The sequence below is a fragment of the Oncorhynchus masou genome, chromosome 23, assembly GCF_036934945.1.
Source record: "Oncorhynchus masou masou isolate Uvic2021 chromosome 23, UVic_Omas_1.1, whole genome shotgun sequence".
NCBI lineage: Eukaryota > Metazoa > Chordata > Actinopteri > Salmoniformes > Salmonidae > Oncorhynchus > Oncorhynchus masou.
In genome coordinates, this window is record NC_088234.1 from 4,285,382 (window position 1) to 4,303,345 (window position 17,964).

A 17,964-nucleotide genomic window follows, 5' to 3' on the forward strand; every position below is an offset into this window, starting at 1 on the left:
GATTCCCCTTTAATCAGAGCCTGATTTAGACCTGGGACACCAGGTGGGTGACTCCCCTCTAATCAGGGACAGATTTAGACCTGGGACACCAGGTGGGTGATTCCCCTCTAATCAGGGACTGATTTAGACCTGGGACACCAGGTGGGTGATTCCCCTCTAATCAGGGACTGATTTAGACCTGGGACACCAGGTGGGTGATTCCCCTCTAATCAGGGCCTGATTTAGACCTGGGACACCAGGTGGATGATTCCCTTTAATCAGGGCCTGATTTAGACATGGGACACCAGGTGGGTGATTGCCCTCTAATCAGGGACTGATTTAGACCTGGGACACCAGGTGGGTGATTCCCCTTTAATCAGGGACTGATTTAGACCTGGGACACCAGGAGGGTGATTCCCCTCTAATCAGGGACTGATTTAGACATGGGACACCAGGTGGGTGATTCCCCTCTAATCAGGGACTGATTTAGACCTGGGACACCAGGTGGGTGATTCCCCTTTAATCAGGGATTGATTTAGACCTTTGACACCAGGTGGGTGATTCCCCTCTAATCATGGACTGATTTAGACCTGGGACACCAGGTTGGTGATTCCCCTCTAATCGGGGACTGATTTAGACCTGGGACACCAGGTGGGTGATTCCCCTCTAATCAGGGACTGATTTAGACCTGGGACACCAGGTGGGTGATTCCCCTCTAATCAGGGACTGATTTAGACCTGGGACACCAGATGGGTGATTCCCCTCTAATCAGGGCCTGATTTAGACCTGGGACACCAGGTGGGTGATTCCCCTTTAATCAGGGGCTGATTTAGACCTGGGACACCAGGTGGGTGATCCCCCTCTAATCAGGGACTGATTTAGACCTGGGACACCAGGTGGGTGATTCCCCTCAACCAGGGCCTGATTTAGACCTGGGACACCAGGTGGGTGATTCCCCTCTAATCAGGGCCTGATTTAGACCTGGGACACCAGGTGGGTGATTCCCCTCTAATCAGGGCCTGATTTAGACCTGGGACACCAGGTGGGTGATTCCCCTTTAATCAGGGGCTGATTTAGACCTGGGACACCAGGTGGGTGATCCCCCTCTACTCAGGGACTGATTTAGACCTGGGACACCAGGTGGGTGATTCCACTCTAATCAGGGCCTGATTTAGACCTGGGACACCAGGTGGGTGATTCTCCTCTAATCAGGGACTGATTTAGACCTGGGACACCAGGTGGGTGATTCCCCTCTAATCAGGGCCTGATTTAGACCTGGGACACCAGGTGGGTGATTCCCCTCTAATCAGGGCCTGATTTAGACCTGGGACACCAGGTGGGTGATTCCCCTCTAATCAGGGACTGATTTAGACCTGGGACACCAGGTGGGTGATTCCCCTCTAATCAGGGACTGATTTAGACCTGGGACACCAGGTGGGTGATTCTCCTCTAATCAGGGACTGATTTAGACATGGGACACCAGGTGGGTGATTCCCCTCTAATCAGGGCCTGATTTAGACCTGCGTTATATTAGTAATCAGGTAGAAGTGAAAACTGCAGAGTTCGTAGGGTCAGAGTTGAATACCTACAGTATGTTGGTTTCATCTAACATGAGGATACAGAGGAGACGAGGAGAAGTGGCTATAGTCTACTAAGAGACAGCCCAGCTAGCGGTTTGTGGTCTGTGACTCAATTCCTGTCAGAGAGAGACGCTGAGGAGAAAAAACACTTTACTTTCGTCTCTACACGTGTGACAGGAACTGTCCAAACCCTTCAGGTGATACATCATCAATATGCCATCGATCTGCATTCAGCTCTATGTCCTGGGTGAGTTTATCAATTGTTTATTGTTCTACAACACGTATTGTTATCTCTGTGTTATTTCTCTCTCTCGGTTATCTCTCCCTCTCTGTTATCTCTCTCTGTTCTCTCTCTCAATTATCTCTCTGTTATCTCTGTGCTATTTCTCTCTCTCTGTTATCTGTTATTTCTCTCTCTCTGTTATCTCTCTCTGTTCTCTCTGTTATCTCTCCCTCTCTGTTCTCTCTCTCTGTTCTCTCTCTCAATTATATCTCTGTTATCTCTGTTATCTCTGTGCTATTTCTCTCTCTCTGTTATCTCTGTTATTTCTCTCTGTTATCTCTCTTATTTCTCTCTGTTATCTCTCTTGTTTTCTCTGTTATCTCTCTCTCTCTGTTCTCTCTTTGTTCTCTCTGTTATCTCTCCCTCTCTGTTATCTCTCTCTGTTCTCTCTCTCTCTCTCTGAGTTATCTATTTCTGATCGGTGTTATCTCTCCCTCTCTGTTATCTCTCTGTTCTCTCTCAAGTATCTCTTTCTCTCAATTATCTCTCTCTGTTCTCTCTCTCTGTTATCTGTGTTATCTCTCCCTCTCTGTTATCTCTCTCTTCTTTCCATTCATTCCCTCCCTATCACAGTGTGTTACCTGATGTGTTTAGTCAGCGTGTGTCGGATGAGTCTGAATGAGCTGTTCTCTCTCTTTCTCCTGTCCTCCAGGCCTCCTGGTGCTGATGGGGTCAAGAGCAGAGGACGTTTCTGTTGAAGGCAGCATATCCATCAAGACCACCTCCACTTCTACTGATACCCCCTCTACAGCCAGCCCGAGCCCCTCTACAGCCAGCCTGAGCCCCTCTACATTCAACCTGACCCCCTCTACATTCAACCTGACCCCCTCTACATTCAACCTGAGCCCCTCTATAGCCAGCCTGACCCCCTCTACATTCAACCTGACCCCCTCTACATTCAACCTGAGCCCCTCTACATTCAACCTGAGCCCCTCTACAGCCAACCAGACCGCCCAGACTACATCGTCAGGGTTGACAGCCCTCAGCCAATCACAGGGCAGGGAGACCACTGCAACCACGGAAACCACAACATCATTACCAAGTAACAGACAACTTGTGTGTGTGTGTCTGTCTTCAGTGCCTGCTCTCTCTCTCTCTCTCTCTCTCTGTCTGTCTTCAGTCCCTGCTCTCTCTCTCTCTCTGTCTGTCTTCAGTCTCTGCTCTCTCTTTCTCTCTCTCTGTCTGTCTTCAGTCCCTGCTCTCTCTCTGTCTGTCTTCAGTCCCTGCTCTCTCTCTCTCTCTCTCTCTCTCTCTCTCTCTCTCTCTCTCTCTCTCTCTCTCTTCAGTCTCTGCTCTCTCTCTCTCTGTCTGTCTGTCTTCAGTCCCTGCTCTCTCTCTCTCTCTCTCTCTCTGTCTGTCTTCAGTCCCTGCTCTCTCTCTCTCTCTCTCTGTCTTCAGTCTCTGCTCTCTCTCTCTCTGTCTTCAGTCTCTGCTCTCTCTCTCTCTCTCTCTCTGTCTTCAGTCTCTGCTCTCTCTCTCTCTCTCTGTCTGTCTTCAGTCCCTGCTCTCTCTCTCTGTCTGTCTGTCTTCAGTCCCTGCTCTCTCTCTCTCTGTCTGTCTGTCTTCAGTCCCTGCTCTCTCTCTCTGTCTGTCTTCAGTCCCTGCTCTCTCTCTCTCTCTCTCTCTCTCTCTGTCTGTCTTCAGTCTCTGCTCTCTCTCTCTCTCTCTGTCTGTCTTCAGTCCCTTCTCTCTCTCTCTCTCTGTCTTCAGTCCCTGCTCTCTCTCTTTTCTCTGTCTGTCTTCAGTCCCTGCTCTCTCTCTCTTTCTCTGTCTGTCTTCAGTCCCTGCTGTCTCTCTCTGTCTGTCTGTCTTCAGTCCCTGCTCTCTCTCTCTCTCTGTCTGTCTTCAGTCCCTGCTCTCTCTCTCTCTGTCTGTCTTCAGTCTCTGCTCTCTCTCTCTCTGTCTGTCTTCAGTCTCTGCTCTCTCTCTCTCTGTCTGTCTTCAGTCCCTGCTCTCTCTCTCTCTGTCTGTCTTCAGTCCCTGCTCTCTCTCTCTCTCTCTCTGTCTGTCTTCAGTCCCTGCTCTCTCTCTCTCTCTGTCTGTCTTCAGTCCCTGCTCTCTCTCTCTGTCTGTCTTCAGTCCCTGCTCTCTCTCTCTGTCTGTCTTCAGTCCCTGCTCTCTCTCTCTCTCTGTCTGTCTTCAGTCCCTGCTCTCTCTCTCTCTGTCTGTCTTCAGTCCCTGCTCTCTCTCTCTGTCTGTCTTCAGTCTCTGCTCTCTCTCTCTGTCTGTCTTCAGTCCCTGCTCTCTCTCTCTCTCTCTCTGTCTGCAGTCCTTGCTCTCTCTCTCTGTCTGTCTTCAGTCCCTGCTCTCTCTCCTGTCTGTCTTCAGTCCCTGCTCTCTCTCTCCCTGTCTGTCTTCAGTCCCTACTCTCTCTCTGTGTCTGTTTTCAGTCCCTGCTCTCTCTCTGTCTGTCTTCAGTCCCTGCTCTCTCTCTGTCTGTCTTCAGTCCCTGCTCTCTCTCTGTTTGTCTTCAGTCCCTGCTCTCTGTCTGTCTTCAGTGCCTGCTCTCTCTCTCTCTCTAGTGCCTGCTCTCTCTCTCTCTCTGTCTTCAGTCCCTGCTCTCTCTCTCTCTGTCTGTCTTCAGTCCCTACTCTCTCTCTCTGTCTGTCTTCAGTCCCTGCTCTCTCTCTCCCTGTCTGTCTTCAGTCCCTGCTCGCTCTCTCCCTGTCTGTCTTCAGTCCCTACTCTCTCTCTCTGTCTGTCTTCAGTCCCTGCTCTCTCTCTCTCTGTCTGTCTTCAGTCCCTGCTCTCTCTCTCTCTGTCTGTCTTCAGTCCCTACTCTCTCTCTCTCTGTCTGTCTTCAGTCCCTGCTCTCTCTCTCTCTCTCTCTCTCTGTCTGTCTTCAGTCCCTGCTCTCTCTCTCTGTCTGTCTTCAGTCCCTGCTCTCTCTCTCTCTGTCTGTCTTCAGTCCCTGCTCGCTCTCTCTCTGTCTGTCTTCAGTCCCTACTCTCTCTCTCTGTCTGTCTTCAGTCCCTGCTCTCTCTAGGTATATGGTAGCCCAGCCATGTAGCTTGTATTCTACCAGTGGAGGTCGGTGCCGTTCAAGATGAGGGAGGACGGTTATTTATTTATGAGCATAGCCTTATTTCTATTACAGCATACTGGATGATTCATATTCACCCAGTTCAATGTAACAGTGACAGGTTTAGGTTACTGTCATTCACCCAGTTCAATGTAACAGTGACAGGTTTAGGTTACTGTCATTCATATTCACCCAGTTCAATGTAACAGAGACAGGTTTAGGATACTGTCATTCATATTCACCCAGGTCAATGTAACAGTGATAGGTTTAGGTTACTGTCATTCACACAGTTCAATGTAACAGCGATAGGTTTAGGTTACTGTCATTCATATTCACCCAGTTCAATGTAACAGTGACGGGTTTAGGTTACTGTCATTCATATTCACTGTCATTCATATTCATATTTCTTACATTAGTACCCCAGGTCATCTTAGGTTTCATTACATACAGTCGAGAAGAACTACTGTATATAAGATCAGCGTCAACTCACTATCAGTACCACCAAGAATATGTTTTTCGCGACGCGGATCCTGTGTTCTGCCTTACAAACAGGACAACGGAATGGATCGCATGCAGCGACCCAAAAACGACTCCGAAAAAGAGGGAAACGAGGCGGTCTTCTGGTCAGACTACGGAGACGGGCACATCATGCCCCACTTCCTAGCATTCTTCTTGCCAATGTCCAGTCTCTTGACAACAAGGTTGATGAAATCCGAGCAAGGGTAGCATTCCAGAGGACATCAGAGACTGTAACGTTCTGTGCTTCACGGAAACATGGCTCACTGGAGAGACGCTATCCGATGCGGTGCAGCCAACGGGTTTCTCCACGCATCGCGCCGACAGAAACAAACACCTTTCTGGTAATAAGAGGGGTGGGGGGCGTATGCCTTATGGCTAACGAGGCATGGTGCGATGAAAGAAACATACAGGAACTCAAATCCTTCTGTTCACCTGATTTAGAATTCCTCACAATCAAATGTAGACACATTATCTACCAAGGGAATTCTCTTCGATTATAATCACAGCCGTATATATCCCCCCCCAAGCAGACACATCGATGGCTCTGAACGAACTTTATTTAACTCTTTGCAAACTGGAAACCATTTATCCGGAGGCTGCATTCATCGTTGTTGGGGATTTTAACAAGGCTAATCTGAAAACAAGACTCCCTAAATTTTATCAGCATATCGATTGCGCAACCAGGGGTGGAAAAACCTTGGATCACTGTTACTCTAACTTCCGCGACGCATATAAGGCCCTGCCCCGCCCCCTTTTGGAAAAGCTGACCACGACTCCATTTTGCTGATACCTGCCTACAGACAAAAACTAAAAAAGAAGCTCCCACGCTGAGGTCTGTCCAACGCTGGTCTGACCAAGCTGACTTCACACTCCAAGACTGCTTCCATCACGTGGACTGGGACATGTTTCAGTATTCGTCAGATAACAACATTGACGAATACGCTGATTCGGTGTGCGAGTTCATTAGAACGTGCGTTGAAGATGTCGTTCCCATAGCAACGATTAAAACATTCCCTAACCAGAAACCGTGGATTGATGGCAGCATTCGCGTGAAACTGAAAGCGCGAACCACTGCTTTCAATCAGGGCAAGGTGTCTGGTAACATGACTGAATACAAACAGTGCAGCTATTCCCTCCGTAAGGCTATCAAACAAGCTAAGCTTCAGTACAGAGACAAAGTAGAATCTCAATTCAACGGCTCAGACACAAGAGGCATGTGGCAGGGTCTACAGTCAATCACGGACTAAAGGAAGAAATCCAGCCCAGTCACGGACCAGGATGTCTTGCTCCCAGGCAGACTAAATAACTTTTTGCCCGCTTTGAGGACAATACAGTGCCACTGACACGGCCTGCAACGGAAACATGCGGTCTCTCCTTCACTGCAGCCGAGGTGAGTAAAAACATTTAAACGTGTTAACCCTCGCAAGGCTGCAGGCCCAGACGGCATCCCCAGCCGCGCCCTCAGAGCATGCGCAGACCAGCTGGCTGGTGTGTTTACGGACATATTCAATCAATCCCTATACCAGTCTGCTGTTCCCACATGCTTCAAGAGGGCCACCATTGTTCCTGTTCCCAAGAAAGCTAAGGTAACTGAGCTAAACGACTACCGCCCCGTAGCACTAACTTCCTCTCATCATGAAGTGCTTTGAGAGACTAGTCAAGGACCATATCACCTCCAACCTACCTGACACCCTAGACCCACTCCAATTTGCTTACCGCCCAAATAGGTCCACAGACGATGCAATCTCAACCACACTGCACACTGCCCTAACCCATCTGGACAAGAGGAATACCTATGTGAGAATGCTGTTCATCGACTACAGCTCGGCATTCAACACCATAGTACCCTCCAAGTTCGTCATCAAGCTCGAGACCCTGGGTCTCGACCCCGCCCTGTGCAACTGGGTACTGGACTTCCTGACGGGCCGCCCCCAGGTGGTGAGGGTAGGTAACAACATCTCCTCCCCGCTGATCCTCAACACTGGGGCCCCACAAGGGTGCGTTCTGAGCCCTCTCCTGTACTCCCTGTTCACCCACGACTGCGTGGCCACGCATGCCTCCAACTCAATCATCAAGTTTGCGGACGGCACAACAGTGGTAGGCTTGATTACCAACAACGACGAGACGGCCTACAGGGAGGAGGTGAGGGCCCTCGGAGTGTGGTGTCAGGAAAATAACCTCACACTCAACGTCAACAAAACTAAGGAGATGATTGTGGACCTCAGGAAACAGCAGAGGGAACACACCCCTATCCACATCGATGGAACAGTAGTGGAGAGAGTAGCAAGTTTTAAGTTCCTCGGCGTACACATCACAGACAAACTGAATTGGTCCACTCACACAGACAGCATCGTGAAGAAGGCGCAGCAGCGCCTCTTCAACCTCAGGGGGCTGAAGAAATTCGGCTTGTCACCAAAAGCACTCACAAACTTCTACAGATGCACAATCGAGAGTATCCTGGCGGGCTGTATCACCACCTGGTACGGCAATTGCTCCGCCCTCAACCGTAAGGCTCTCCAGAGGGTAGTGAGGTCTGCACAACGCATCACCGGGGGCAAACTACCTGCCCTCCAGGACACCTACACCACCCGATGTTACAGGAAGGCCATAAAGATCATCAAGGACATCAACCACCCGAGCCACTGCCTGTTCACCCCGCTATCATCCAGAAGGCGAGGTCAGTACAGGTGCATCAAAGCTGGGACCGAGAGACTGAAAAACAGCTTCTATCTCAAGGCCATCAGACTGTTAAACAGCCACCACTAACATTGAGTGGCTGCTGCCAACACACTGACACTGACTCAAATCCAGCCACTTTAATAATGGGAATTGATGGGAAATGATGTAAATATATCACTAGCCACTTTAAACAATGCTACCTTATATAATGTTATATAATGTATAATGTTACTTACCCTACATTATTCATCTCATATGCATACGTATATACTGTATTCTATATCATCGACTGCATCCTTATGTAATACATGTATCACTAGCCACTTTAACTATGCCACTTTGTTCACATACTCATCATACTCACTTTGTTTACATACATATGTATATACTGTACTCAATACCATCTACTGTATCTTGCCTATGCTGCTCTGTACCATCACTCATTCATATATCCTTATGTGCATATTCTTTATCCCCTTACACTGTGTATAAGGTAGTAGTTTTGGAATTGTTAGCTAGATTACTTGTTGGTTATTACTGCATTGTCGGAACTAGAAGCACAAGCATTTCGCTACACTCGCATTAACATCTGCTAACCATGTGTATGTGACAAATAAAATTTGATTTGATTTGATTTCAATGTGTTTGGTGATGTGAATATATTTAGTTTTATCTATTAAAAAAAGGTTAACTTTTTAAAACTATCCTGAGGAGTGTTCTGTGAGTAGAACAAAGCATTGTGCGGTAGCTGCAGGCCTGAAGCTGCTTTCTGTCTTCCTGTCTCTCTAACCACAGCTATCACGCCATCATGTGCTGCTCAGCGAGCTACCACCACACACACACACACACCAGTCTGTGCTTTTGAAATGATACCTTGCAGTTGTCTCTCTGGTCTGTGTGTTTAACACTGTATATAAATAATATATTGATGACATTGTTTCTGTGTTTGTTTTAGTTTCAGCTACAAGAGGAAGTGACATTGCAGGTATATGACCAATAGGAATTTTGAGTCATTTTTTAAAACTTTTTTGTTTTACAAATGTTTATGAATGAACTGCCCTATTCACAACATTCTCTCTCTCTACCCTCCCTCTCTCTACCCCCTCTCTCTCTACCCCCCCTCTCTCTCTACCCTCCCTCTCTCTACCCCCCTCTCTCTACCCCCCTCTCTCTCTATCCACCCTCTCTCTTTATCCACCCTCTCTCTCTACCCCCCTCTCTCCATCCCCCTCTCTCTCTACCCCCCTCTTTCTACCCCCTCCTCTCTCTCTACCCCCCTCTCTCTACCCTCCTCTCTCTCTACCCCCTCTCTCTATCCCCCTCTCTCTCTACCCCCTCCTCTCTCTCTACCCTCCTCTCTCTCTCTATCCCCGCTCTCTCTCTACCCCTCTCTCTACCCCTCTCTCTCTACCCCCTCTCTCTCTACCCCCTCTCTCTACCCCTCCTCTCTCTCCATCCACCCTCTCTCTCTACCCACCCTCTCTCTCTCATCCACCCTCTCTCTCTACCCACCCTCTCTCTACCCCCTCCCTCTCTCTACCCTCCTCTCTCTCTCTATCCCCGCTCTCTCTACTCCCCTCTCTCTACCCCCTCCTCCATCCACCCTCTCTCTCTACCCACCCTCTCTCTACCCCCTCCTCTCTCTACCCTCCTCTCTCTCTCTATCCCCCTCTCTCTACCCCCTCTCTCCATCCACCCTCTCTCTCTACCCACCCTCTCTCTCTCATCCACCCTCTCTCTCTACCCACCCTCTCTCTACCCCCCTCCTCTCTCTACCCTCCTCTCTCTCTATCCCCGCTCTCTCTCTCCCCTCTCTCTACCCCCTCTCTCCATCCACCCTCTCTCTCTACCCACCCTCTCTCTCTCATCCACCCTCTCTCTCTACCCACCCTCTCTCTACCCCCTCCCCTCTCTCTACCCTCCTCTCTCTCTCCCCGCTCTCTCTACCCTCCTCTCTCTCTCTATCCCCGCTCTCTCTACCCCCTCTCTCCATCCACCCTCTCTCTCTACCCACCCTCTCTCTCTCATCCACCCTCTCTCTCTACCCACCCTCTCTCTACCCCCTCCTCTCTCTACCCTCCTCTCTCTCTCTATCCCCGCTCTCTCTACTCCCTCTCTCTACCCCCTCTCTCTACCCCCCTCTCTCCATCCCCCTCTCTCTCTACCCCCTCTCTCTACCCCCTCTTCTCTCTCTACCCCCCTCTCTCTATCCCCCTCTCTCTACCCCCTCCTCTCTATCTTCCCCCTCTCTCTACCCCCCTCTCTCCATCCCCCTGTCTCTCTACCCCCCTCTCTCTACCCCCCCTCTTCTCTCTCTACCCCCCTCTCTCTACCCCCTCTCTCTATCCCCCTCTCTCTACCCCCTCCTCTCTATCTTCCCCCCTCTCTATCCCCCTCCTCTCTATCTTCCCCCTCTCTATCCCCCCCTCTCTCCCCCCTCCTCTCTCTACCCCCTCTCTCTACCCCCCTCTCTCTACCCCCCTCTCTCTACCCCCCTCACTCTCTCTACCCCCTCCTCTCTCTACCCCTCTCTCTCTACCCCCCCTCTCTACCCCCCTCTCTCTACCCCCCCTCTCTCTACCCACCCTCTCTCTATCCCCCTCTCTCTACCCCCTCCTCTCTCTCTACCCTCCTCTCTCTCTCTACCCCCCTCTCTCTCTACCCCCTCTCTCTCTACCCCCTCTCTCTACCCCTCCTCTCTCTCTCCATCCACCCTCTCTCTCTACCCACCCTCTCTCTACCCCCCCCTTCTCTCTCTATCCCCCCTCTCTCTCCATCCACCATTTTCACTCTACCCCCTCTCTCTCTATTCTCTCTACCCCCCTCCCTCTCTCTACCCCCCTCTCTTTCTACCCCCTCTCTATTCTCTCCCTCTCCCTCTCTCTCTACCCCCCTCCTCTCTCTCTACCCTCCTCTCGCCCTCTACCCCCCCCTCTCTCTCCTGTAGGCTATGTAATCCTGTTTCTCATATTGTTGGCTGTTGTGTGTCTGGTGGTGATTCTCTATATCCTGAGGAAGAAGTCCAGGGTGAGACTCAGGGCTTTAAAACACAACCCTGTTACTGTATTACATAGTGAAGGAAGACTCAGGGCTTTAAAACACAACCCTGTTACTGTATTACATAGTGAAGGAAGACTCAGGACTTTAAAACACAACCCTGTTACTGTATTACATAGTGAAGGGAGACTCAGGGCTTTAAAACACAACCCTGTTACTGTATTACATAGTGAAGGGAGACTCAGGACTTTAAAACACAACCCTGTTACTGTATTACATAGTGAAGGGAGACTCAGGACTTTAAAACACAACCCTGTTACTGTATTACATAGTGAAGGGAGACTCAGGACTTTAAAACACAACCCTGTTACTGTATTACATAGTGAAGGGAGACTCAGGACTTTACTTGTTGTGAAGGATATGTTTTGCAGTCTGTTCCTCCAAGGCTTTGGTAAAAGAAAGGGGGAAAACGATATTGTTTACTTGGGGTGGTATGAGGAAATATGAATTCTGAGGCTCGAGGTCACAGTCATCGAGTCACATTCCATACAAGTCTTCAGATCTGTCTGATAATGTACAATGGTCATGTTGTCTGATAACCATTCAATATTACTGGTGTTTTGGTCGCTGTTAAGATGTTGATGTGATCTTTTCTCCACAGAGGTACTCGTTTGATCTGCAGTATCCAGGTTATGACCACGACACCCCCTCACCTGCATGGAACAACCCGGAACCTTCGAACCCAACAACGGTATTACTATTTGGTAACCATGGTGGTGTTACTATTTGGTCACCATGGTGACATTACTATTTGGTAACCATGGTGGCGTTACTATTTGGTAACCATGGTGGTGTTACTATTTGGTAACCATGGTGGTGTTACTATTTGGTAACCATGGTGACATTACTATTTGGTAACCATGGTGGCGTTACTATTTGGTAACCATGGTGGTGTTACTATTTGGTAACCATGGTGACATTACTATTTGGTAACCATGGTGGTGTTACTATTTGGTAACCATGGTGACATTACTATTTGGTAACCATGGTGGTGTTACTATTTGGTAACCATGGTGGCATTACTATTTGGTAACCATGGTGGCATTACTATTTGGTAACCGGTAACTTTTTTTCCCTCATCAATCGAAACACAATACCCTATAATGACAAAGAACAAACAGATTTTTAGAAATGTACACAAATGTATAGAAAAGTGTAGACACTTTGCTATGAGACTCGACATGGAGCTCAGGCACATCCTGTTACCATTGATCATCCTTGAGATGTTTCTACAACTTGACTGAAGTCCACCTGTGGTAAATTCTATTGATTGGACATGATTTGGAAAGACACACACCTGTCTATATAAGGTCCCACAGTTGGCAGTGCATGTCAGAGCAAAAACTCTCCCCATCCAACCTGACAGAGCTTGAGAGGATCTGCAGAGAAGAATGGGAGAAAATCCCCAAATACAGGTGTGACAAGCTTCATACCCAAGAAGACTGAAGGCAGTAATCTCTGCCAAAGGTACTTCAACAAAGTACTGAGTAAAGGGTCTGAATACTTATGTAAATGTTATATTTCCGTATTAAAAAAAAAAATGTTTTGCTAAAATGTCTAAACCTGTTTTTGTTTCGTCATTATAGGGTATTGTGATGTCATTATAGGGTATTGTGATGTCATTATAGGGTATTGTGATGTCGCTATGGGGTATTGTGATGTCGCTATGGGGTATTGCGATGTCATTACGGGGTATTGTGATGTCATTATGGGGTAGTGTGACGTCATTATGGGGTATTGTGTGTAGATTGATGCGGGGGGGGGGGTCAAGGGGTCTGAATACTTTCTGAATGCTCTGTAATATCCATATGTTGTATTTTAGATCAGGAGATCTGGGTGTCTGAGAGAGAGGGTGGTGATGAGGATCGCCATGCTATGAGCCCTGTAGCTAACGGCTCAGCTATGGGGGCTGGAGAGACTGGTTCTACAGGGAGAACGGTAAGGAGAGACTGGTTCTACAGGGGAGAACGGTAAGGAGAGACTGGTTCTACAGGGGAGAACGGTAAGGGAGAGACTGGTTCTACAGGGGAGAACGGTAAGGAGAGACTGGTTCTACAGGGGAGAACGGTAAGGAGAGACTGGTTCTACAGGGGAGAACGGTAAGGAGAGACTGGTTCTACAGGGAGAACGGTAAGGAGAGACTGGTTCTACAGGGGAGAACGGTAAAGAGAGACTGGTTCTACAGGGGAGAACGGTAAGGAGAGACTGGTTCTACAGGGGAGAACGGTAAGGAGAGACTGGTTCTACAGGGGAGAACGGTAAGGAGAGACTGGTTCTACAGGGGAGAACGGTAAGGAGAGACTGGTTCTACAGGGAGAACGGTAAGGAGAGACTGGTTCTACAGGGGAGAACGGTAAGGAGAGACTGGTTCTACAGGGAGAACGGTAAGGAGAGACTGGTTCTACAGGGGAGAACGGTAAGGAGAGACTGGTTCTACAGGGGAGAACGGTAAGGAGAGACTGGTTCTACAGGGAGAACGGTAAGGAGAGACTGGTTCTACAGGGGAGAACGGTAAGGAGAGACTGGTTCTACAGGGGAGAACGGTAAGGAGAGACTGGTTCTACAGGGGAGAACGGTAAGGAGAGACTGGTTCTACAGGGGAGAACGGTAAGGAGAGACTGGTTCTACAGGGAGAACGGTAAGGAGAGACTGGTTCTACAGGGGAGAACGGTAAGGAGAGACTGGTTCTACAGGGGAGAACGGTAAGGAGAGACTGGTTCTACAGGGAGAACGGTAAGGAGAGACTGGTTCTACAGGGGAGAACGGTAAGGAGAGACTGGTTCTACAGGGGAGAACGGTAAGGAGAGACTGGTTCTACAGGGGAGAACGGTAAGGAGAGACTGGTTCTACAGGGGAGAACGGTAAGGAGAGACTGGTTCTACAGGGGAGAACGGTAAGGAGAGACTGGTTCTACAGGGGAGAACGGTAAGGAGAGACTGGTTCTACAGGGGAGAACGGTAAGGAGAGACTGGTTCTACAGGGGAGAACGGTAAGGAGAGACTGGTTCTACAGGGGAGAACGGTAAGGAGAGACTGGTTCTACAGGGAGAACGGTAAGGAGAGACTGGTTCTACAGGGGAGAACGGTAAGGAGAGACTGGTTCTACAGGGGAGAACGGTAAGGAGAGACTGGTTCTACAGGGGAGAACGGTAAGGAGAGACTGGTTCTACAGGGGAGAACGGTAAGGAGAGACTGGTTCTACAGGGGAGAACGGTAAGGAGAGACTGGTTCTACAGGGGAGAACGGTAAGGAGAGACTGGTTCTACAGGGGAGAACGGTAAGGAGAGACTGGTTCTACAGGGGAGAACGGTAAGGAGAGACTGGTTCTACAGGGGAGAACGGTAAGGAGAGACTGGTTCTACAGGGGAGAACGGTAAGGAGAGACTGGTTCTACAGGGGAGAACGGTAAGGAGAGACTGGTTCTACAGGGGAGAACGGTAAGGAGAGACTGGTTCTACAGGGGAGAACGGTAAGGAGAGACTGGTTCTACAGGGGAGAACGGTAAGGAGAGACTGGTTCTACAGGGAGAACGGTAAGGAGAGACTGGTTCTACAGGGGAGAACGGTAAGGAGAGACTGGTTCTACAGGGGAGAACGGTAAGGAGAGACTGGTTCTACAGGGAGAACGGTAGGAGAGACTGGTTCTACAGGGAGAACGGTAAGGAGAGACTGGTTCTACAGGGGAGAACGGTAAGGAGAGACTGGTTCTACAGGGAGAACGGTAAGGAGAGACTCAGTCTGGAGTCCCCTGGTGTCAGGAATAGACTGAGGAGAGCAGTAAGGAAAACATACTGTGAGCAAAACTGATATCTCCATCTCTCTCTCTCTGTCTCTCTCTCTCTCCCTGTCTCTCTCGCTCTCTCTGTCTCCATCTCTCTGTCTCTCTCTTTCTGTTTCTCTCTGTCTCTGTCTCTCTTTCTGTCTCTCTGTCTCTCTCTCTTTCTCTCTGTCTCTTTCTGTTTCTCTCTGTCTCTCTTTCTGTTTCTCTGTCTCTCGTCTCTTTCTCTCTGCCTCTTTCTTTCTCTCTCTTTCTGTCTCTCTCTGCCTCTCTCTCTCTGCCTCTCTCTGTCTCTCTCTCTCCCTGTCCCTCTCTCTCTTTCTGTTTCTCTCTGCCTCTCTCTCTCTGTCTGTCTGTCTGTCTGTCTGTCTGTTTCTCTCTGTCTGTCTGTCTGTCTGTCTGTCTGTCTGTCTGTCTGTCTGTCTGTCTGTCTGTCTCTGTCTCTGTCTCTGTCTCTGTCTCTGTCTCTAACAGAAGGAGAGAAGCAGGCTCATGGTGATAGTGATGGAGACAGCTTCAACAACTTCTGTGCCAGTGATGTCACTCCGCCCATAAAAAGGGTTGGCTTTAGCCTGGACCTCGACCTGAGTGACAAGGTGTTACTCGGCTCCGGCCCCGACCTTTGACCCTTGAGTGACAGGGTGTTACTTGGCTCCGGCCCTGACCTTTGACCCTGTATGTCCAGATAACGTCTTGACCGAGATCAAGATGTATATAGCACCTTTATATGATCTATAAAAATGTAAACGGCTCCAAATAATTTTTTACATTCCTATTTCTGATACTGTAATTCATTTTAATAATGTTTTGAGCGTGACAATACCAAGAGAACGATGCCATGTCACGTGGTTTTAGAATAAATAAAAGTGTACTTCACAGAGGACTTGACGTGGTGTCTTGATGTAATAATGTGTGTGTGTTTGGGTTGACGCGTGGAACTTAAAATGACTGTCGCTCCGTAGCACTGACTTCTGTCATCATGAAGTGCTTCGAGAGACAAGTCAAGGATCATATCACCTCCACCTTACCTGACACCCTTAGACCCACTTCAGTTTGCATACCGCTCCGCCTCAATAGGTCCACAGACGATGCAATCGCCTGTACACTGCCCCGTCCCATCTGGACAAGAGGAATACCTATGTGAGAATGCTGTTCATTGACTACAGCTCAGCCTTCAACACCATAGTAACCCTCCAAGCTCGTCGTCAAGCTCAAGGTCCTGAGTGTGAAACCCCGCCCACTGCCACTGGGTCCTGGACTTCCTGACGGGCTGCCCCCTGGTGGTGAAGGTAGGAAAAACACCTCCACCGTGCTGATCCTCAGCCCTCTCCTGTACTCCCTGTTCACTTATGACTGCGTGGCCATGCATGCCTCCAACACAACAGTAGTAGGCCTGATTACCAACAGCGACGAGACGGCCTGCAGGGAGGAGGTGAGAGAAGAGAGAGCAGAGAGGTGTCAGGACAATAACCTCTCCCTCAACGTCAACAAAAAGAAAGGAGCTGATGGTGACTTCAGGGAGACAGCAGAGGGAGCACGGCCCGAGCCACATGTACACATACTGCATTCTATTCTACTGCATTCTATTCTACTGCATTCTATTCTACTGCATTCAATTATACTGCATTCTATTCTACTGCATTCTATTCTACTGTATTCTATTCTACTGCATTCTATTCTACTGCATTCTATTCTACTGCATTCTATTCTACTGCATTCAATTATACTGCATTCTATTCTACTGTATTCTATTCTACTGCATTCTATTCTACTGTATTATATTCTACTGTATTCTATTCTACTGCATTCTATTCTACTGCATTCAATTATATTGCATTCTATTCTACTGTATTCTATTCTACTGCATTCTATTCTACTGCATTCAATTATACTGCATTCAATTATACTGTATTATATTCTACTGCATTCTATTCTACTGTATTATATTCTACTGTATTCTATTCTACTGCATTCTATTCTACTGTATTATATTCTACTGCATTCTATTCTACTGTATTCTATTCTACTGCATTCTATTCTACTGTATTATATTCTACTGCATTCTATTCTACTGTATTCTATTCTACTGCATTCTATTGTACTGCATTCAATTATACTGCATTCTATTCTACTGTATTCTATTCTACTGCATTCTATTCTACTGCATTCAATTATACTGCATTCAATTATACTGTATTCTATTCTACTGCATTCTATTCTACTGTATTATATTCTACTGTATTCTATTCTACTGCATTCTATTCTACTGTATTATATTCTACTGCATTCTATTCTACTGTATTCTATTCTACTGCATTCTATTCTACTGTATTATATTCTACTGCATTCTATTCTACTGTATTCTATTCTACTGCATTCTATTGTACTGCATTCTATTCTACTGTATTCTATTCTACTGTATTCAATTCTACTGCATTCTATTCTACTGTATTATATTCTACTGCATTCAATTCTACTGTATTCTATTCTACTGTATTATATTCTACTGCATTCAAATCTACTGCATTCTATTCTACTGTATTCTATTCTACTGCATTCAATTCTACTGCATTCTATTCTACTGTATTCTATTCTACTGTATTCTATTCTACTGCATTCTATTCTACTGCATTCAATTATACTGCATTCTATTCTACTGTATTCTATTCTACTGCATTCTATTCTACTGTATTATATTCTACTGTATTCTATTCTACTGCATTCTATTCTACTGCATTCAATTATACTGCATTCTATTCTACTGTATTCTATTCTACTGCATTCTATTCTACTGCATTCAATTATACTGCATTCAATTATACTGTATTCTATTCTACTGCATTCTATTCTACTGTATTATATTCTACTGTATTCTATTCTACTGCATTCTATTCTACTGTATTATATTCTACTGCATTCTATTCTACTGTATTCTATTCTACTGCATTATATTGTACTGCATTCTATTCTACTGCATTCTATTCTACTGTATTCAATTCTACTGCATTCTATTCTACTGTATTATATTCTACTGCATTCAATTCTACTGTATTCTATTCTACTGTATTA

At 47.5% G+C, this 17,964-nt stretch overlaps 2 protein-coding genes across 2 annotated transcripts in view; both read left to right on the top strand.

Moving 5' to 3' along the window:
* The window catches only part of LOC135510193 (GRB2-associated-binding protein 1-like), a 378,827-nt gene that overhangs the window by 199,287 nt on the left and 161,576 nt on the right, over window positions 1–17,964 (top strand). The window lies entirely within an intron of this gene.
* LOC135510192 (uncharacterized) lies at window positions 1,708–13,045 on the top strand. Its single transcript, XM_064930982.1, has 6 exons — window positions 1,708–1,806; window positions 2,495–2,884; window positions 9,018–9,047; window positions 11,010–11,089; window positions 11,721–11,810; window positions 12,942–13,045. Exons 1-6 carry the CDS (start codon window positions 1,773–1,775, stop codon window positions 12,996–12,998), a joined length of 681 nt encoding a protein of 226 aa, XP_064787054.1. The 5' UTR covers window positions 1,708–1,772; the 3' UTR covers window positions 12,999–13,045.